The sequence below is a fragment of the Anomaloglossus baeobatrachus genome, chromosome 2 (genome assembly GCF_048569485.1).
Source record: "Anomaloglossus baeobatrachus isolate aAnoBae1 chromosome 2, aAnoBae1.hap1, whole genome shotgun sequence".
NCBI classification, from domain to species: domain Eukaryota; kingdom Metazoa; phylum Chordata; class Amphibia; order Anura; family Aromobatidae; genus Anomaloglossus; species Anomaloglossus baeobatrachus.
In genome coordinates, this window is record NC_134354.1 from 42754159 (window position 1) to 42776689 (window position 22531).

Below are 22531 nucleotides of genomic sequence, written 5' to 3' on the forward strand. Positions count from 1 at the left end.
GGGTGTGTACATGTATATAATATATATGACGATGATATGGGGTGTTTACATGTATATAATATATATATGGAGATGATATGGGGGTGTGTACATGTATATGTTATATATGCGGTGAAGATGAGGGGTGAGTACATGTGTATATATATATCTAGTTGATATGGGATGTGCACATGTATATAATATTTATGTGGTGATGATATGGGTGTATATATACTGTATATAATATATATCTGACCATCATCATATTGCATGTGTTATACTCCACAGCGGTGATAACCAGTAATCCAGCAATACTAAAGCAGTTCTGTAAGGAGCACAACATCAACCTGGTTATCATCAGTTCTGTGTCTCTTCTCGCTGCCGGTGAGTAGGACTAATTTTGTATATTTTATATTAGAGAGTTGTTTTCACTATCGAACATGAAATCAGAATAAACCTTTCCAGTTTTAGGTCAATTAGGAACCAAAATTATTTATATTTGCCAAATGCCAGGATGATGAGGGAGAGAGGGAATGTTTTAAGGCTACGTTCTGGTAATTACTTTTTTTTTTAACTGGTGTAACTGAGCCATGTTTGTAGGTCGCCGCTCGCACCAACCTTTTCAGCTTTACCCATAAAAGTTCAATAAGATTGAGATCAGGGATTTGTGATGGCCACTCCAAAACATTGACTTTGTTATCCTTAAGCCACTTTGTAACCAGTTTGGCAGTATGTTTCGGTCATTGTCCATTTGGAAGACCCATTTCCGCCCAAGCTTTAAGTTCCAGGCTGATGTCTTGAGATGTTGCTTCAGTATTGCCACGTAATCTTCTTTCCTCATGATGCCATCCATTTTGTGAATTGCACCAGTCCCTCCTGCAACAAAACAACCCCACAACATGATGCTGCCACTCCCGTGTTTCACAGTTGGGATGATGTTCTTAGGCTTCAAAGCTTTTCCCTTTTTCTTCCAAACGCATTGATGGTCATTATGGCCAAACTGTTCAACTTTCGTTTTGTCAGACCACAGGACATGTCTATAAAAATTAAGGTCTTTGTTCCTGTGTGTATTTGCAAACATTAACATGGCTTTTTTTATGTTTCTTTTGGAGTAATGGCTTCTTCCTGGCAGAGTGGCCTTTCAGCTCATGTTGATACAGTACTCGTTTCACTATGGACACAATCTTACCAGCTTCCGCCAGCATCTTCACAAGGTCTTTTGTTTTTGTTCTTGGGTTGATATGCACATGTCTGACCAAAGTATGTTCATCTCTGGTACACAGAACCCGTCTCCTTCCTGAGCGGTAGGATGGCTGGACATTCCCATCTTCTGTCTACATGCGTATAATTGTTTGTACAGATGAACGAGGCACCTTCAGGTATCTGGAAATTGCACCCAAGGATGAACCAGACTTGTGCAAGTCCACAATTATCTTCCTGAGATTTTGACTGATTTCTTTTGGAATAGCTTAAAACATTCTCTCTCTCATTATTCTGGCATTTGGCAAATAAAAATAATTTTGGATCCTAATTGACCTAAAATGGGAAACTTTTATTCTATTTCATGTCAGATAGTGAGATGCAGATGTGTTATTTTAGATAGTGTATGTAAACTTCTGGTTTCAACTGTACATACAAAAACAGTACAAAAATAAAAGGGTTAAATACAGAAATGACTTACAGATGGAATCTGAGAGATCTTCTGGGGGAGGAAGTCACCACGTAAATAGGATCAGATCTACAAGGGTCTCCCCATGGGTGTCTCTGGGTAAGATATCATTTAAGATCTCATCCAGAACCCTCACCCCTCCCTCTGGTTAGGTGATATGAGGATGACTAATTATATACAAGGAAAGACACAGTTAGGGACATAATGCGATCTCCTAGTGAAATAATATGACCACCATGTTTCTGAGCATATTTTTACCAACATTACTATGGCATATCTATAAGTCGGGGAGAATTTGCATTTCTGTGGTTCACCATGCCCAAAAACTATTGCATTTGTAGCCATGGAAGCAATTAGGTTCCCAAACACATATTTTTAATTTTGAATTTTCTGATCCAACTCAAGTTTAGAAAAAACACTCCCAAAAGTGGCAAATTTGGGGGTGTATTGTAGAATTCCTACGGGTGAGGCTTATATGTATCAAATTTGGTGTTATAAATGTAAGTCTGCAATATCTAATTACGTGTGGCTTCCCTGTCATCCATTAGTATGAGACGACTGTGCTGTTTCTATTTGTCTTAGTTAAAACTGTTATTTAATGTTTTCCATGCTTGTCTCTGCTGCCATCTACTGGTCAGACCTTTCGGCTCCTCTGTTTCTTTTGTCCAGCCCATGGGAGTGTCTGATGACCCTCTTGCATCACATCCTGGTATGTTCATTCCAAACCAGAGTTTGTGAGAACAACATCCCTTATTGGAGCTACTAGGAGCAAAGTCTTCTGACCACGTAGTAGCTTCAGAGGCAAGCATCACTGAGAATTACAATGCCAAGTACTTGGATTACTGCACTCTGCATGTCCTAACCTTTGGAGAAAATAAACCACCATTGTTTCATCTCAGCATGTGCATGTTTCACTCTGGAGCGCTCTGGTCCTGTCTGCCCCACCTATAGGAAAAACGAAGGTAAGATTCTCACAACCTCTCACAACTACGCACCTTCCATCGCCTTTAAGTGGGGACAGAACAGTCAGAAGACTGCTTAAGAGCTCAATACCCCGGCTACAGATCCCTAAGAGCCCTGTAACTTCCCATGTAATCTGCCTAGCAACAAGCCTTGTGCACTAGTCTGCCTGCACAGTGCATGCCTGGACAAGCCTAAGGGGAAGCTCTCCCATCTGCCACGTCCTGTGTCACCTCTGCTTGCATTGTAAAGGGACAGTTTATGCACCTGCTGTTTCTCTCTAGCCATACCACTTCTATAGACTTGCAGTACATTATACCTCATTACTGCACATCGCTGCACTGCGAACCCCAAGTTTTGCTAAAGACACCTTGGGAATCTCATCAGGGAGTCCTTGCAGAGCTGCACAACGATTTTTGGACCCCTATTCAAAAGTCAAGTTTCTTAAAGAGACAGTACACCTTAAATCAAAATGGCCGAAAAAGACCTTGGACAGTTCCACACTGCTGAAACAGAGCAAATACAATCTGATACTGTCCATTATGAAGCCCAGGAGGCAGAGCCCACGCTTTCAGCAGATCAAGTTGTCCGACCGAAGCGCTCTTCCAAACCCACGATAAAAGTCACTGAAAACTATCACACTATGAAAGATGAGGCATGTGAACACCTGGAAGAACAGTGGGAACGAGTCACCTATTACATGTCAAGACTTGAATCCTCATCAGGTGATGCCACATGCTTACAAGCAGCTCTGGAACGGCTGAACACAGCTCATGAAAGATACAAGAGACTGTCAACAAGGTACATTACCTTTCTAAAAGACTCTAAAATTGATGAAGCTCTTTCAGATCTGAGCAAGGCAGAAGAGGTAAACAAGGAAAGAGATGCCAAGGTGCAAGATGCCATAGACAAGGCCGAACACCGTATCTCTCACCAGCAAGAAACCAGATCACACCGATCAACCTCATCTAGACGTTCCTCTCGGTCATCCGGGTCATCATCCTCAAGAAGCTCAGCCCTGAGCGACAGGATACTAGAGGCCCGCATAAGAGCAGAGGAATCCAAGGTGAGATGTTCCTTCACAGAAAGAGAAGTAGAGGAAGAAGCCAAAAGGACAGAAGCAGAAGCGCTTGCAAAAGCAGAAGCCGCTAAAGCAGAAGCCCTTGCAAAAGCAGAAGCCGCTAAAGCAGAAGCTGCTAAAGCGGAAACCAAAAGGGCAGAAGCGGAGGCTCGGATAAAGATTCTTCGGTCACAGATGGAAGAGGAAGTTGCGCTAGCTAAAGTGAGACTACTTGAGCAAGCATTGATCCAAGGTCCTGATCCAGCTCACTCGCCACCACTGGAAGCAGACAATCCAGTTGATCGCACAAGAGACTATGTACTGAATCAGTTACCTGTAGCAACCCCGGTTTGCAGTACCGTCCAAGCCGACAACACCGAAACCTCCAACTTACCTCTACCAGTGCCAGTGCCACCTAAAGCACCCGAGCAAACTAATAACAGTCACCAAGAGGTGCCCTCTCAAACACAGTCACCACAGCAAGATGGCAACCAAGTGTTTCCTGACCCACTTCCACAGCTCAAGCAGCGGTCATCAGAATCTACAGAGGCTAAACCACAGCTGAACCCTGCAGCAACGTCATTTTACCCGGGAACATCTCATCCATTCACGCCAGGCAGCCCATACGCCCCAGGGGCATCACGAGTCGTCGTGGCTACAAGTGGTGAGAAATCAGATATGTCTGAGTTTGGTAGGTTCATGGTGAGCAGAGAGCTAATCAACACTAGTCTCACGAAATTTGATGATCGTGCAGAGAGCTACAGGGCCTGGAAAGCAACTTTCAAGGCAGCCATCGCCAATCTCAACTTCACTGCAGAACAGGAGCTCGACCTCCTGATCAAGTGGTTGGGCCCAGGCTCTACAAACCGTATCAAGAGCCTCAGAACCGTCTATGTGGGACAAGCAGAAGCAGGTCTCGCTGCTGCATGGCAGAGACTGGAACGCACCTTTGGCAGCGCAGAAGCAATAGAGAAAGCCCTATTCAAGAGACTGCAGGACATCCCAAAGATCAACCTTAAAGAAGTCCACAAGCTTCAAGACCTAAGTGATCTGCTCATGGAGCTGGAGCTCGCCAAAAGAGATCCTCGTCTGTCTGGGCTGTGCTACCTGGATACAGCCCATGGAGTGAACCCAATCGTGGTGAAGCTGCCATACAGTCTGCAGGAGAAATGGGCAACGTCGGTCTCAAGGTACAAAAGAATGCATGACGTCACCTTTCCCCATTTTATTCAGTTCTGCAAGTTCATCGACGAGCAGGCCCAGATGAGGAACGACCCCAGCCTCGACTTCCTAGAGTTCAACACTTCGGCAGCTGCAACATCATCATCAAGGTATGAAGGTGCCATACACAAACGCAGAGACATTAAGAACACTGTGAGTGTTAGGAAGACTGAGCTACCATCACCTGCAGCACGCACAGATAAACAGAACACCATCTCATCACGAGATAAGTCTTTCAATCAAGAATGTCCCATCCATAAAAAACCGCATTCACTGAACAAGTGCAGAGGGTTTAGATCCAAAACCCTACAGGAGCGCAAGAAAGTCCTCACAGAGCTTGGGATCTGTTTCAAATGCTGCGCATCACTTGAGCACATGGCCAAGGACTGTAAATCCATCGTCAAGTGTGAGGAGTGTCATAGTGAAAAACACGTTTCAGCCATGCACCCAACCCAGCTAGCTAGAGACACACCGACTGCAGTCACCACTACTCCCACTCCAAGTCATGGCGGGGAGTCCAAGAATCAGACTGACACCACCACAGTCGTCTCCTGCTCATGCTCAGAGGTATGTGGAGAGGGCCAAACACAGCAATGTTGTGCCCGAATATGCCTCATCAAGGTTTATCCCGAGGGACATCCAGAAAAGGCAATGAAGGTGTATGCCATCATAGACGACCAAAGCAACCGGTCCCTAGCAGGAACCAAATTCTTTGAAGCCTTCGGAATTAATGGACCATCAGAACCCTACACCTTGAACACCTGCTCGGGTCGCATAGAGACTAGCGGCAGAAGAGCCCAGGGATTCATTGCTTCTCCTATCAATGGGAAGACTGAAATACCTCTACCAACGCTCGTTGAATGTGACCAAATACCCAGCCACAGGAATGAAATTCCTACCCCAGAAGCTGCATTTCATCAACCACACCTAAGACACCTCGCTAGTGTTATCCCACCTCTGGACAATAATGCAGAGATTCTACTCCTGCTCGGCAGAGACAATCTAAGGGTACACAAGGTGCGACAGCAGTGTAATGGGCCTGACTATGCACCATACGCCCAGAGACTGGACTTGAGATGGGTAGTCATAGTAAATGTGTGCGTTGACCGATCAGGAATTGATTCCTTCAAGACTTGCGTGCATGGAGATGGACGCACAACCTTCTTAAAGCCATGTCCTCATCACTATGGAGTGAAAGAGAAGTCTCCAGACACAATACAGCTACCTGACATCGCTTCTTCTCTGCATATCGACAACTTGGGAAGATCAGTCTTTCACACAACCAAGGACGACGATAAAGTAGCCTTGTCAGTGGAGGACAGAGAATTCATCGGAATAATGGACTGTGAGTTTTCTAAAGACAAAACCAACCATTGGGTCTCTCCATTACCCTTCCGATCTACCAGGGTAAGACTCCCAAACAACCGAGCTCAAGCTCAGACCAAATTTAACTCTCTTCAGCGTTCCATGAACAGCAAGCTTGCAATGAGAGAACACAGCGTCGCCTTTATGGACAAGGAAGTCTGCAACAACCTAGCACAACCTGTACCAGCCGAACTGAATCCAGCAGATCACGCAACTAGACCTACGTCTATTAGTTCTTTTGCTAACTCTTCTTGGCTTACAGGTCCAGAGTTCCTGCTGAGACAGTCAGAAGAAGGTGCCCAGGAAGCCTTCAGCATCCTAGATCCAGACAACGATCCAGATGTCCGAGCTGAAGTCAATACCCTGGCCACCAGTGCAGAAAAAACTTCCAACCTCGGTTGCCAACGCTTTGAACGTTTCTCCAGCTGGATGAGGCTCGTCAGGACTGTCGCTAGATTAGTGCACATCGCCAGATGCTGTCGTACTGACCTTAAAAACAAAGACTGTCATCGCTGGCATGTCTGCCACAAAGCCCTTTCTGCTGAGGACATCTCCCATAGCGAGTCCCTCATAATACGCCACCTCCAACAGAGGGAATTCGCCATAGAATGGAAGTGTTTATACAACAAACAGCAGATTCCATTAAGAAGTCCTCTCGCCAATTTAAACCAAGTCATCGACAGTTTCGGCTTACTGAGAGTTGGTGGTCGTTTAAATCAGGCTCATCTTGGAGTTGCAGAACAAAATCGTCTCATCATTCCCAACAAACACCATGTTACAGTCTTGCTGATCCGACACCACCATGAAAAGACTGAACACCAAGGCAGGCAAATTACAGAAGGTGCTTTACGGTCTGCAGGCCTCTGGATTATTGGAATGAAGAGACGTGTAGCACAAATACTACACGATTGTGTGCACTGTCGTAAAGCGAGAGGAAAACAACTGTACCAGCAAATGGCTGACTTGCCTACAGACAGACTTTCTACAGAGCCACCTTTCACCTACGTGGGCCTAGACGTTTTCGGACCATGGATGGTGTCCACACGCAGAACTCGCGGAGGCCAAGCAAACAGCAAGCGGTGGGCTGTTATTCACCTGCATGATTGTTCGAGCCGTTCACATTGAGGTGTTAAGGGGGCTTTACACGGTAGCGATATCGCTAGCAATTTCTAGCGATAGCGACCGTGTAAGTACCCGCCCCCGTCGCGCATGCGATTGTTTGTGATCGCTGCCGTAGCGAACATTATCGCTACGCAGCGTCACACATACTTACCTGGTCGGCGGCGTCGCTGTGACTGCCGAACAATCCCTCCTTCAAGGGGGAGGGACGTTCGGCATCACAGCGATGTCCCTGCAACGTCACTAAGCGGCCGGCCAATCAAAGCAGAGGGGCGGAGATGAGCAGGACGTAACATCCCGCCCACCTCCTTCCTTCCTCATTGGGGCCGGCGGCAGGTAAGGAGACGGTCCTCGCTCATGCGGTGTCACACATAGCGATGTGTGCTGCCGCATGAGCGATGAACCACAACGCTAAACAACCCTTACCGATTTTTGACTTTGGGACGACCTCTCCATGGTGAACGATTTTCACCATTTTTGAGGTCGCCTAAGGTCGCTGGTAAGTATTACACGCTGCGATATCGTTAATGACGCCGGATGTGCGTCACTAACAACTTGACCCCGGCGACCAAACATTAACGATATTGTAGCGTGTAAAGCCCCCTTTAGAGTCCATGGATACCTCCAGCCTAATCAACGCCTTGAGAAGGTTCCTTGCCATCAGAGGACCAGTGAAACAGCTGAGGTCTGACCGTGGAAGCAACTTCGTCGGTGCATGTAGAGAACTGAACATCGACACCAAACCTATCCAAGATCAGCTGGCAGAGAAAGGTTGCACCTGGATCTTCAATCCCCCTCACAGTTCTCACATGGGAGGCTCCTGGGAGAGGATGATCGGGATTTCACGCAACATCTTGAACTCCATGCTAATGGACGTCAATTCCTCAAGACTCACACATGAGACTCTAGTCACTCTTTTAGCTGAAGTCTCAGCCATTATCAATTCAAGACCCCTTGTGCCGGTGACCATGGATCCAGAAACACCAACCATATTGACTCCTACTATTCTCATTACCCAAAAAACTGGGTAATGCCCAGCGGAGAGTTCACCCACGCGAACACTTATCAAAAACACTGGAAACGGGTTCAATACTTGGCTGACTACTTCTGGAACCGATGGAGGAAGGAATACCTCACCATTCTTCAAGGAAGAAAGAAGTGGTGACATCCCAAGCCGAACCTCAAGGAAGGAGACCTAGTCCTCATGAAAGATCAGACCACAGAAAGGACTGACTGGCCTATGGGACTAATTACTAGGATACTGCCTAGTTAGGACGGCAATGTTCGGAAGGTGGAGCTAAAGGTCATCAGGAAAGGTGAGACGAAGACCTTTGCAAGGCCAATCCACGAACTTGTTCTGCTTTTGCCCATAGAGAGCGTCCCTACAGGATGAACGCTACCGGATCTGAACTTTGAGCCATCCTTCTTGTTTTGGACTCAATTGAGCTTGTTTTTGCATTTAACATGCCTTTCCTTTCAGGTTGTATTATGGACTCAATAGTGAAATCCCCAAAGTGAATTTCAGACTGGGAGTGTGCTGTTTCTATTTGTCTTAGTTAATACTGTTATTTAATGTTTTTCATGCTTGTCTCTGCTGCCATCTACTGGTCAGACCTTTCAGCTCCTCTGTTTCTTTTGCCCAGCCCATGGGAGTGTCTGATGACCCTCTTGCATCACATCCTGGTATGTTCATTCCAAACCAGAGTTTGTGAGAACAACATCCCTTATTGGAGCTACTAGGAGCAAAGTCTTCTGACCACGTAGTAGCTTCAGAGGCAAGCATCACTGAGAATTACAATGCCAAGTACTTGGATTACTGCACTCTGCATGTCCTAACCTTTGGAGAAAATAAACCACCATTGTTTCATCTCAGCATGTGCATGTTTCACTCTGGAGCGCTCTGGTCCTGTCTGCCCCACCTATAGGAAAAACGAAGGTAAGATTCTCACAACCTCTCAAAACTACGCACCTTCCATTGCCTTTAAGTGGGGACAGAACAACGACACCTACTGTCCAATACACAGAATATGAAAGTATATTTGTTATGAGCTCGCTACTGCTTAAGGGAACAGTTCCGGTAATGTACGATATATGCTATACAGTGCAGCCATCACTAGGGGGAGCTCACTGCATGCTCTTTATACATTGAACTCCATAGTAAATATGTATGCAGTAAACTCTGCTCCCCCTAGTGGTGGCTGACCGAAGTCAGAAATATAAGTCTGATTATGCAGGAATTTGGAGCAAGGCAGATATGATTGATGATATAATAAGAAATGACAGACTGGGAAATTAGAGGCAGATATGACATAATGGTCGTGTTTTATTTCTACCCTGATAGGATTGACTGATGATCTGACCAAGTTTGGGGTCAGGTGTTTTGGCCCCACCATGAAGGCAGCTCAACTTCAAGATAACAAGAAAATGGCCAAAGATTTCATGGAGAGGCTTGACATCCCGACAGCAAGATGGAAATCATTCACTAACCCTCACAAAGCCTGCAGCTTCATCACCTAGTAAGACAACGCCACCATCCTGGTGCTACACAGGAGTCGTGAAATTATTGCTCTTGTTTCCGACATAACTAGAATTCATGGAGACCCATAGAGAGAAGGTAGGAAAGGTCTGGTCATACAGGTAAGGAATAACTTTAGTAATGCGCACAGTGGCATAACTACCGGAGGAGGGATAGTAGTGTCATAGATCAGATCTTCTGCCCAAAGTAGGACCCACATAGTGGAGCGAGAGGAAGCCGCCACTAGGAGAAATCACCTTTTTGCTTTCTGCCTTTTCTTATGTGCCGCCCCTGCAGCGGTCGAACCACTCAGATTGCTCGTGGCTCGAGGGTCTCCGGACCCGGGGGCTAGGGGCCACTCTCAAATGAAGAAAGGGCTATTTACAGGGGAGATATAGTTTGTGACGCCACCCGTGGTGTGCGGTAACGGAGAGTACCGCCGCTGCCATTGGAAGTACCCAGGGTGATGGAGTGGGGAAGCCAGATGACGTGACCCTCCACGGGTAGGGAAAGTCCCCGGGACTCTGGATGGTGGGGTGCAGTGCAGGGGGGAGCGCAGGCTCGCTGGTTGCAGGGGTTAATCAGGTACTCAGCAAGAAAGCAGACGCTGACAACGTGGTAAACCAAGTCTGTGGGTGCCGCTGCCCTCTTGGGGCAGCTCATCTGGGTCCCGTCCTCTGCAGCACTGCCTGGTGGTCTGTGGCCTGCCTCCTGACACAGTAATTTAGAGTGTTCAAAGTGGCCCGTAAACTTGGAGCTTACTGGGCCCCACTCCCCAATATGGCTAAGTAGAAGAGCTTGCTCTCAGGAGCTCACGCTTGGGATTTCAGTGGGCTGCTTGTTTGGAAAGCCCTATCCCCCTCGTTGCGCTAGTGCCCCCGATCTCTGAGCTTCGTGGGAACAGTCCATAAAGGACCTGTCCTCCGCAGGTTAATTGCCGGGTCGCCTGAAGCTTCTCCCCGACCTAGGGTCCGTGTAGCCCGATGTGCCTTCAGTCCCGGACCGGTGATCGGGCTCAGGCTCGAGGGCTACCACTGAACTGACTTGTCTCCTCCAACCTCACTGCCTGACCCTTAGGTGGGCGGCCCTATTCAAGCTTAAGCAGCCCACTGGTGTGCCTGACAGGTGTGGTGCGAGTTGTAACTAGGATTTGTGAATACTGGTGGAGGCAGTACTGCAGGTTAGGTTCCCAGAACCATGGGGGTTTGAGCCCTGCACGGGGAGAGAAAGATTGTGCAGAACCCTGTGATGACCTGACTAGTCCAGGGTGTCACACGGGAATTGTAACACCTGGTATCAAGCGGGCTTTACACGCTGCGATCTCGCTAGCGAGATCGCAAGCGATCGTACCCACCCCCGTCGGTTGTGCGACACGGGCAAATCGCTGCCAGTCGTGCACAACCTCGCTTACCCCCGTCACACGAACTTACCTGCTCTGCGACGTCGCTCTGGCCGGCGATCCGCCTCCTTTCTAAGGGCGCGGGTCATGCGGCATCACAGCGACGTCACACGGCAGCCGTCAAATAGAAGCGGAGGGGCAGAGATGAGCGGGACGTAAACATCCCGCCCACCTCCTTCCTTCCTCATAGCCGGTGGAGGCAGGTAAGGAGATGTTCCTCGCTCCTGCGGTGTCGCACACGGCGATGTATGCTGCCACAGGAACGACGAACAACATCGCTAATTAGAAGAAAACGATTTTTTGTTTTAGGACGACCTCTCCGCGGCAAACGATTTTTGCCGCTTTTGCGATCGTTTAAGGTCGCACATAAGTGTCACACACTGCGATTATCGTTAATGACGCCAGATCTGCGTCACAAACAACGTGACCTCGACGATAATTCATTAACGATATCGTAGCGTGTAAAGCCCGCTTTAGTCTTCATCAATAGGTCTGGACGGTTGAAGCTTGTGTTATATTATTACAGCGCAGACTTTCCTGCTCTTGTGGTAAAGGCCGTGATGTTCTCCTCTGGAAGAGACGTCTACATCACCAGAAATAAAGATGAAGCTTGTAGGGCCGTACAGCAACTGACACAAGTAAGAGACAGCTGTGTGATAATGAGACTTTGCTATCTATGAGGACAAACTATATTATTATAGTCAGTGGTGTCAAGAGTGGGCTCTGAAAAAAGGAAAACAGGGCGAGATTATGGAGAAGAGCGAGATAGTCCAAGGGCCCCGGCGATTGATTGGTCTATATAGAAACCACATATTTCACATAACAGTCCAGTCCCATGTCCTAATCCTAGCTTAAACTCTTATGGCTCGTAAAGGGCAATTTGTGGGTTTGTTGGGGGCAACCTTAGCTATCGTTGGCGGCATCCTTGACTAGGAATGGGGACATCCTTGGCTAGCATTGGAGGTATCATTGTCTAGCATTGGGGGCATCCTTGGCTGGGGAGCACCCTTGACTATCTGTGGGGCATCTTTGGCTATCAATGGGGGCATCCTTGATTATCTTGGGAAGCATCCTTTGCTATCATTGGGGGGCATCCTTGGCTATCATAGGGGGCATTCTTGGCTTTCTTGGGCAGCATCCTTGGCTATCATTGGGGGTATGTTTGACTATCTTGGGGACATCCTTGGATATCTTGGACATCATCCTTGGCTTTCTTTAGTATTAGCCTTGGATATCATTGGGGGGTATCCTGGCTATCATTGGGGGCATCATTGGTTAGCATTGGGGCATCTTTGGCTATCTTGGGCGGCATCCTTGGCTATCATTGGGGGCATCTTTGACTATCGTGGGGGGCATGCTTGGATATCTTGGGCATCATTATTGGCTATCTTGAGGGGCATCCTGGCCATCAATGGGGCATCCTTAGCTATCATTGGGGTCATCTTTGGGTGGCATCCTTGGCTATCATTGAGGACTTCCTTAGCTATCTTGGTGGACATCCTGGCTATCATTGGGGGCATCCTTGGCTATCATTGGGGGGCATCCTTGGCTATCATAGGAGGCATTCTTGGCTTTCTTGGGCAGCATCCTTGGCTATCATTGGGGGTATGTTTGACTATCTTGGGGACATCCTTGGATATCTTGGACATCATCCTTGGCTTTCTTTAGTATCAGCCTTGGTTATCATTGGGGGGTATCCTGGCTATCATTGGGGGCATCATTGGTTAGCATTGGGGCATCTTTGGCTATCTTGGGCGGCATCCTTGGCTATCATTGGGGGCATCTTTGACTATCGTGGGGGGCATGCTTGGATATCTTGGGCATCATTATTGGCTATCTTGAGGGGCATCCTGGCCATCAATGGGGCATCCTTAGCTATCATTGGGGTCATCTTTGGGTGGCATCCTTGGCTATCATTGAGGACATCCTTAGCTATCTTGGTGGACATCCTGGCTATCATTGGGGGTAACCTTGGCTATCATTAGGGCATATTTTGGAAAAGACAAGGACCAATGATGTCTGGGCAGAAAACTCTACAGAATCAACACATAACTGGAAGACTATTTCACGGTGGTCTGGACCAGAAGGAAGAGTTGCAGAAAGCAAATATCTGCTTTAAGATTATCAATTATTTGGCACAAGTACCTTTTTTTACTGTAAATCCATGTAAAAGTCTATCCCATAGACATGAAGAGAATCTGTAGACTGGTTCATCAGTCTATATGTGGCAGTAATATTGATAATTTCCTTGCAGGACTGGATACTTGGAGCATCGACCACCTTAGTAGTAGAAGAGCGTCTGGAAGGAAAGGAATACATTGTGAGTCTCCGGGGTTTGCACTTTTGTGACATTTTTACAAGATGGTGGCATTATACAACCAAACCATAACCATCAGCCTGTCGTGATGTCATCTCATATGATCACATTAGGATATGTTTTACTTCTCTCTAAATCAGTCTTCATAATCTTTTTAGTGCCTGGCTGTGACTGATGGAGTCTCGCTGGTCCCATTGCCTTTTGTGCACATCTCCAAACACTGTATTTCAGAAGCTGCATCACCGGGTATCATTCAGGTAAGATCCGATCTAAAGAGAAAAATAAGAAATACAGAATACAGAGCTGATAGTCTGTACACCCAAAAACATCATTACTCTGCAAATGATATGGACTCAGGCTTTTCTAAAGCTCCTTTAGGAAATCAACAGCACTTGAAAAGGCCACCAGAATGGATGAGACTGGGAGAGCAGAGTCTGAAGGCCACATTTTTAGGATCCATTCACACGGCTGTTGTAGTGTACATTGTAGGTATATTTTGGAAGGCCCAGGAGAGGCTACAGACTATGCCTTACCAGCTGTATGTATATCACGTGCAGTGAGCATGTGGAGGTCGCCTGAGTTATAGCTTGTTTGTTCAAACGTAATAAGAATATCTGTGTATATAAATAATCAAAATGTAGATGTAGTTGCATAATTATTTGTCTGTATGTAGCCATCGCATGGACCCATAGTATAATTCAAAGCTGTATATTGAAAAAAGTTAGCCAAAGTATAAATGAACAAAGGAGATATTCATTAAGTTAATTGGGAGCCTTATCAGTAAGATTCACAGGAGAAGGAATGTAGTATTTGTAGGATGAGGCGGGTGATCCCATACTCCCATGTATCATTTCTACAGAAACTCATCGTCGCTTACTGTTTTCAAAAAGTATTATTTGGGATGATGTATGATCTCATGCATTCTCCCAATGCTGCCCATACGCACTCCCCCCTAATTATTCTTTATCAGTATGTGTGAGCAAATGGAAAAGTTTTTGTAAATATCTTTCAGGCTGAAGTGATGTGTTTAATGCTTGAATAATAGAATACATGAGTCAGTTGATGACGCTGGCTGAAAAGAGAGCATGTCTGTGTTCTTTGTCTTATATACATTGATATGTATTGGCACTGATATACAGCTAATACGGCACCGTCTCTGGATATCCCAAATTAAGACTCCATTAGCAGTCTTCAACCCAAATTCCTCCCTTGACAAGCAAACATCTACTTGTAGGACGGAACAGAAATGTCGCTAGATTGTCATTGGCAATGATCCAAAAGTTCAGCTTGGGCCTCTTTCCAGTAAACAAAATCACTCCATAAATTTGTGTACATTTGAGTAATATATTGTACATAGAAATGTATTATAGTCAGCTGAAACATGGCTGCATAGCGCTGTGTGCGACCCTATTGTACATCTGATTTGAAAGAGGTTTTGAAAAAAGAGATTGGGTTGTCAGCTCGATCCAGATGGGTTCAAAGTAGCATTTTATTTCAAACAATTAAAATACGTAGAAGAGCGGTGACAGGATACGGATCGTCAACGCGTTTCAAACGCTATGTGTTCTTAATCATAATAAAGAATGCATGTAGAGTTCGAAATTCGTTGATGAAATAAGTGATGGGCGAATAGTATGTATTTGTGCTCTAATTATTCGTAAAGAATCCCAAAGTAATATTCCGGTATTCATCACAAATAATGAACCTAATGCAAGTCAGCGGGGAACCCGAGCATTTTTTCTTCCAATGAGGAATACTGGAATAGTACTCAGTATTCGGTAAGCATTATCCGAACACGAATAGTTACTATTCGCCCATCTCTTGAAATAAAGGGTTAATTTGAATGCATTTGGAACGACCTGGACAACCACACCTTTTTTTTCAGTTGATCGCTGCCTTGAAACAGCTTCTGCTCCAGGTGCTCTAAAATCTAAACTTGGAAACATAGGTGAGCTAGTGATTTACTTTTTCACCTTAATAAAGAGGTTTTCTCTGTTCTATATGAATCCCAAATTTCAGACTTCAACCCCATTCGAAAATCTAAATTAATTATAGACCCTAAAATAAATTAAGATACCGAGACCAGAACCAAAAATTAGTTTAGACTCTAGAGTGGATGTGTTAACTCAAATCCTTTTATTTCAGCAATATAGAGATAACGTGTATAGACAAGTCTTGGTATTATTTTTGGCTTGGTCTTGATTTAGGCCCCTTTCACACATCAGTGAAAAACACAGATGTTCTTCACTGACGTGTAAAACACGCACATGTCCCTCCGTGTTCCGTGATTCACGGCACACGTGGGTTGTCCATGTGCAATCCGTGATCCGTGATTGCATATGGACATTACTCACCTGCCTTCACTGCTGCTGTCCATGGTGCTGATCTCCTCGGGTCTCCAGCGTCCGCCCACCGCTCTCAGCAGCTACTTCCTGGTCGGCAGATCCTGCTCTCATGAATATTCATGAGCCAGGCAGAAGCTGCCGAAAGCAGAGGCTCCAGAGGGAATCGCAGGCAAGGTAAGTTGAAAATATTTAATATTTAATATGTCAGTGTTTTTCTGGTACGTGTTTCACTGATCACACACGGATCACACCATAGTGTGGTCCGTGGTTCATCAGTGATGCCAGAAAAAAACTGACTTGTCTCCGTGCAGAATCATGGCCACGCATGCACGCTGCATGGAGACACGTTCACTGAAAAATCACTGATGTGTGAGCAGACCCATTGATTACAATGGGTCTGCGTATGTCAGTGATTCTGGTACGTTTTAAAAAAAGCACAAACGTACCAGAATCACTGACGTGTGAAAGGGGCCTTAGACTAATGTTCTCTGTTTCGTAGATGTCAGAAAAACATTCTAAGAAAGTTCAGGACAAAGTTCTGCAGAAAGCGATAGATGCCATGAAACAAGAGGGCTGGCATTACAAAGGTAAGAGTCTGGGGCTGATAGAGTCACCTCTATGGTAATGAGAGTCTCATATATTTATACTGAGAGCATCATGGTTATATGCGTCTGGAATGATAATACCCTGTGTACATTGGTGCAGGACTCCACTCTCCACAGAAATCACAATTCAAGCAAGAACAAGGGTTATAAATTGGCTCAACAAAAGGTGAATGGACCGGTGACCTTAGTCTTCTCTCCCATATCTCAGAGTAAAATGATTTTATGGTCTCAGTGGAAATAGGACCCCAGGCTATCCTTTAGGGCAGTGGTCCCCAACCTTTCTCACTGTGAGAGCCACATTCAGCTCTGAGAAATGGTTGCAAGTCACATTCAGCTACACCTTTACTGGGGGAGGTGAAAGGGGTATAAGATTAGGGTTGGTCAGGAGCAGGGCCAGGAAGGAGACTCAGACATCCCCACCATTAAAGGTATCTCTGACAATAGGAATAGCACAGGGCCCCCTAGTTTGAGTGTCAGCTCAGTGGCCCTGGTTTCATGCAATCTCCATAGTAACTTGTGACAATACACAACATTAACTCAATATATAAATCTAATGTCACTCTCAGTTACAATCTGGACCCCCTCTATGTCACCAATATGCCCTAAAAGAGTCATGCAGGACACTGACTATGTGGATGTAAGAAGATAACAGCAAGAAGATACTCATATTCAGTGCTCCACGACATTTGTGCCCCAACATCACCAATTGCCAGAGGATCAGGGTCACCAGGAATTAATCTGTAAGGAGTGTGTTTCCTTGAGGTTAGAGTTAGGAAGGGACGCCAAGTCAGATGACAACTGTGGCGCAATTACCAAATATAAAAGGCTGGGCCGGCAGCGAGAAAGGATGGTAAACGCCAAGATCATCATTGGAACGGATGGGTGCACAGCAGCGCAGTGCAGTGTCATTTGTGGGGGTATCATCTAGAAGCGCACTGAGCCCATAGGAACCCAAAGCCTGCATACCATTGCCACAGGAACCCAAAGACCATATACTGTTGCCACAGCAACCCAAAGCCTGCATACCACCGCCAGGAGAATCCAAACACTGCATACTGTCACCACAGGAATCCAAAAACCGAACATCGTCACCAGAGGAACCTGAAGACGAAACATTGTTACTAAAGAAACCAAAGACAGAATATAGTTGCCAGAGGAACCCGAAGACCATCACTGTATGAGGATCAACGTACGTGGTCAATTACCAAAGATTGGGCATCGAGAAACAGACTGAGAAATGGACATTTGTTCCAGAGCAGTATTTAAGTGGACCGGGCCGTTGCTTCCCACCTTGATGTGTGGCGCCCTGGACTAGCCAGGTCGTCACAGGTACTACAACACACACCCCCACCCTGAGACAGGCACATCAGCCAGACACAAAATCCTTGTTGCCTCCCTCCAGGGGCTGATGTCCACACCAGGTGGGGTGGAGCCAGGTGGTTGGCCCCACCCACTGAGGAGTTCACAGTCCTGGAGGCGGGAAAGAAGTCAGTGAGTGAGAAGTAGAGAATAGTTAGGGAAGTGCAAGAGAGAGGAGAAGTGAGGAGTTAACTGACCGTGTCCGGGTGTGTGGCCCGGGCACTAAGAGCAAGGTTGGCAGACGGCGGTGGCCGTCTGCAGGAGAGGCAGATCAACGCAGAACCGTACGACCGGGGACGGGCGGTGGCCCGCCGGTACCGAACCGGGGAGCGAAGTGAAGCCAGCACACACAGGCAGGGCCTGCGGACCCCGACCAGGCTTGGAGTCGCCATTAGAGGTCAAATCCGGCAGTGACCAGAACCCCAGGGGTTTCCTAACAGCCAAGACCCGATTGAAGGCAACCGTCCGACCAGCAAAAGGAAATACAGCTACCGCCACAGCTAGAGTTCCAAGGGCCAGAGCCTGTGGGCAAAAGGGCTCCTCTGGCACATATACACGCTGGGGAGTGGGTTACCGGTGGGAATCCATCGGGACCGAACATACAAAAAGGTGCAGGGAAAGGCAGCCACCACCAACAGTCCGGGAGAAGCCACAGCAGCCGGCTGCGGGACCCGTCCATCCAGCCGTTTGGTTTACCAGAGACTTTGCGTACATTTGTGGCTGAGTGAGTACAACCGTGCCATCCGGCACCGCGCTGCGCAGTCCAGGCGACCCTGCACCTTGCCAACCCTGCCTCCCCGTGACCTCACCGGGCCCCGGGACCACCAACCCCTACCCACGGAGGGGGAAAACATCATCCCAGCTGCTCCCTACCATCGCTCCCGGGATCCCCGTCACCAGCAGCGGTGGTGCCCAACCTCACCACAAACCGTGGGTGGCGTCATGGACCAAATTCCCAAACCAAACTACCCCCTTTCACTCACGGGCGAGGAGCGCCGCTCGAGTCCCCGGATCTGGCCCACCGCTCGAGCCACCGAGCAGCCGTCGCAGCAGCGCCGGACCCGAGCGTTAGCGAGCGCAGCGCAGCAGCGTCCTCCCCGCCTGCGACAGATGTATGGTACTCAGAGTGAGAATAGCTAATTATTATTGTCAACTGTTCGTGTAGTGCAGTACCACACAACTGCACCACGTTTAGGGAACCAAGACAGATAGATAGATTTATGAAACTTTACATTTTACTGTTTAATTGCATATGGTGACCCTTTGTAAGGCAACACTCACGCTCCCCTGACAAAAGGACTGGGGTTGGGTTATTGTAAGGGGAATTTGTTCATAATAACCTTCAGTAGTTGCATGTACTTGATCAGTCAGGTGTAACTGTGAAACGTGCCAACTGCTATTTGAGTTTTTTTTTACCTGCATTGCCTGTTGCTCACCCATTTTCCCCCTCCTCCATCTCACTGTTCCCTCCTAATAAAAACCTATTGAAGTCACCACTGAGTTGTCCTTACTGCCGGTTGCATTCCTGGCCTTCGATTAATATGGACATTAGGCCACCAAACTCTTGACCTGAAGGAAATGCCGGGAGGACACTTAGTGAGGACTTAGTGAGAGATATTCTAAAGGTATTCTGCCCGTCTGTGGTTCACCGCTGCATCTGCTCCTCATCATCACATACACTGTACTCAGGAGAATTGTTGATGCCATTGTCCGTTATATCACCAGGACTATTTGGAGCCAAAATCATGATGACGGGAAAAGGTCCGATTGTTCTTGGATTTATATGTAGCTTTCAAGACCTAAAGACCCAGGTAAGTTATACCTGTGTTAGGACTGGAGAGTCATACTCTCTGTATGCCCCCTACAAAGTTCTGTTTTCTTCTGTATTCAGAGGGGAGGCCATTTTGATCAGGAGGAAGTCTAAAAAGTACAAAAATGTTACTGTGACCTTAAAGGGACACTCTCATCAAAACCAATAATCTATGTTATCCCTGTGCATTACACTGACCCCTGATGCTCTCCCCTACACATAAGAAGATGAATCAATTTTTCCAATAAAATGCATTTATTTGTTCTCTGTCATATCAGGCTAGAAAGATAGTATGCTTCAGAAAGAATCTAGAAATATGTCTTCCCAGCATGATCAGTGTCACAAGGGGATTTTTGCAGGTATCGTCAAATGTCATGATGGCATCAGGTCTTTGATCAGCGCAAGGAGACAAGGGCGTCCACCCACAGACTTAGGCAAGCTAGCAAGAGTTAATCTCTGCTGCGCTGCTTGATAGTCTCTTTGACTATATGATGTGGAAAGATAGTCATGTTTGCTCCCTACCTATATATGCTGACTGGACTATTTCATTAATGCAAGCTAAGGTTTACCTATACTGGTCTGGTGAGGAGTTGTGATCCAGTTTTACTGGTGGTTGTTGTGCATTATTGCTGTGAACCGTTGTGATGTTAACACTTGTCTTTTTGTTGCTTCCCTTCTGCTCTTGCTTTTCTCCTTAGTCTCTTACGGTTTATTCCTGTGAGTTTGCAGTGTGTCTGACTTTTTGTTTTTCCCTGTCAGTCTTAATCTGTGTTGCCATCATACTCCTGCTGCTTTGTTCCCTGAGAGGGGGGTAACAGATTAGAGCTGGTCAGGAGGATAGCCAGGCACATGACATGTCATCTCCAACTTTAGGCACATTGTGACAATCAGCATCTCATGTAGCCTATCTGTGGCTTAGATAACATTTTATAGATAATTGCACAACTATAGGGAGTGTCCGATCCACATACGTCCATGCCTTGCTCAAATGACAGATGGAGAACTCTTGTAGTGTGACTTTTTATGAATGCGCCCTCTCTCGGAATTGGTGAAGCTGAAATACCCATATTATTGCCTCCTCCCTTCAGGTGATTGCTCCTCTGCTGAAGCCTGATCTTTATGAAGTCATCCAGGCGGCCATTGAAGAAAGACTGTCTTCTTATGTAGTGACGTGGTCTCTAGAGAAATGTGTGGGTAACACCGCCACAACGATGAGGGAGATGTGGAGTAAGTAAAGGCTCATTATTGTGCAGGGTTGACAACCGTCTAGAAATAACCTGGACAGTCCGTAAAATTAGGGCACTTTTTTGACCTGTTTGTAAAAAAAAATTAAGGCATCCGTGATTTTTTTGAACCTGGAGAAAATTATACAAATTATTTTGACTAATCATCATATTACAGTTTATAGTGATTGCAAATGATGTCTTCATATCGGAATTATAGGCTGTAGAAATATATCAAGTAATCATAATGATGTATTATGGTTTTCCAAAAATATTGTGTGACGCCCTGGACAATCAGGTCGTCACAGGGTATTGTACAATCTGCCCTTCTGTGCAATATCCACCTCCTCCTTGGTTATGGGTCCCCAACTACATGGTGTTGCCTACATCAGTCAATTAAAGTCCTAGGTACACTTTGCACCACACCCACCAGACACACCAGTGGACGGCTTGAGTGGAATAGGGTCGCCCACTTGGGGGTTGGTAAGGGGAGGTCAGGAGTAGGTCAGTGAAGTGTAGGAAGTGAAGGAGAGAGGAGGTCAGGAGTCTGGCTCCTTGGAAGTAAAAAAAAACCAAAAAACTGAGCTGTGACAAATGTTCAATAAACATGCAACATTACAAGCATGTGAATTGCAGCCTAAAGACTAGAAAAAAACCAAGGAGAAAATTGTAGAAAAAATACCCTGACTATAAATAAATAAATTGCAAGTGCTTAATAAACAGGGTACTTAGTATATACATTTTTGCAAAAAGGTAAGAAGCTGTCTCACCTCGTCACGGTGTACCCATCTGAGACAGTCCCTAACCTACTAAAGTTAAAAACATATTCTGTACCTGACTAGTGCCATGTCAAAACTTCAATATGGATGGTAAAGTGGTTAGCTGGGTCCCAGATTAAATACACAGCAAAAAGTGAGAAGCAGGTAATTGTTCAGCCTCAGTATCAGGAGGGCTGCACCCCCAACTTGCATTAAAGCAAGATAACAGACAAAAAAACCAAAAAACTGAGCTGTGACAAATGTTCAATAAACATGCAACATTACAAGCATGTGAATTGCAGCCTAAAGACTAGAAAAAAACCAAGGAGAAAATTGTAGAAAAAATACCCTGACTATAAATAAATAAATTGCAAGTGCTTAATAAACAGGGTACTTAGTATATACATACCTGTGTTTTTCTCCTTGGAAGTAACTAGGTGGCAGACGGTGGTCTGGGCCTAGTAGGAGCTGGAGCCCTGGTCGCAGGGGATCGTGACAAGGGGCACGGAACTGTAGAGGAGGACAGCCGGCGGCCTTGTACCATCACCGGGCTTGGACCAGGGCATGACTGGGTACGTGGACCCTAGGTCAGGGAGTAGCTTCAGGCAACCTGACAATTGACCCAATGAGAACGGAGGCTTCAAGATCCGTTTTCCACCCGCTCCAAAATCAGGGTACTAGCGCAACGAGGGGGACAGGACTTTCCATTAAAACGGTCCAGAAAATCCCAAGCGTGAAACCCTGAGAGCAAGCTCCCACAGTTAGCCACACTGGGGAGCAGGACCCGACTAGTTTTAGGCTACCAGGGCCAACTAAGAAGAGAACTA

The 22531-nt window shown here is 46.4% G+C and overlaps 1 protein-coding gene across 1 annotated transcript in view; it reads left to right on the forward strand.

The window, feature by feature from the left end:
• Positions 1–22531, forward strand: part of LOC142286431 (trifunctional purine biosynthetic protein adenosine-3-like) — a 56676-nt gene that overhangs the window by 344 nt on the left and 33801 nt on the right. Inside the window, exons 2-10 of the mRNA XM_075333360.1 lie at positions 268–363; positions 9715–9889; positions 11814–11925; positions 13273–13428; positions 13542–13607; positions 13763–13861; positions 16449–16536; positions 19639–19724; positions 20812–20950. Of these exons, the coding sequence (XP_075189475.1) occupies positions 268–363; positions 9715–9889; positions 11814–11925; positions 13273–13428; positions 13542–13607; positions 13763–13861; positions 16449–16536; positions 19639–19724; positions 20812–20950 (1017 nt within the window). The remainder of the gene's footprint in view (positions 1–267; positions 364–9714; positions 9890–11813; positions 11926–13272; positions 13429–13541; positions 13608–13762; positions 13862–16448; positions 16537–19638; positions 19725–20811; positions 20951–22531) is intronic.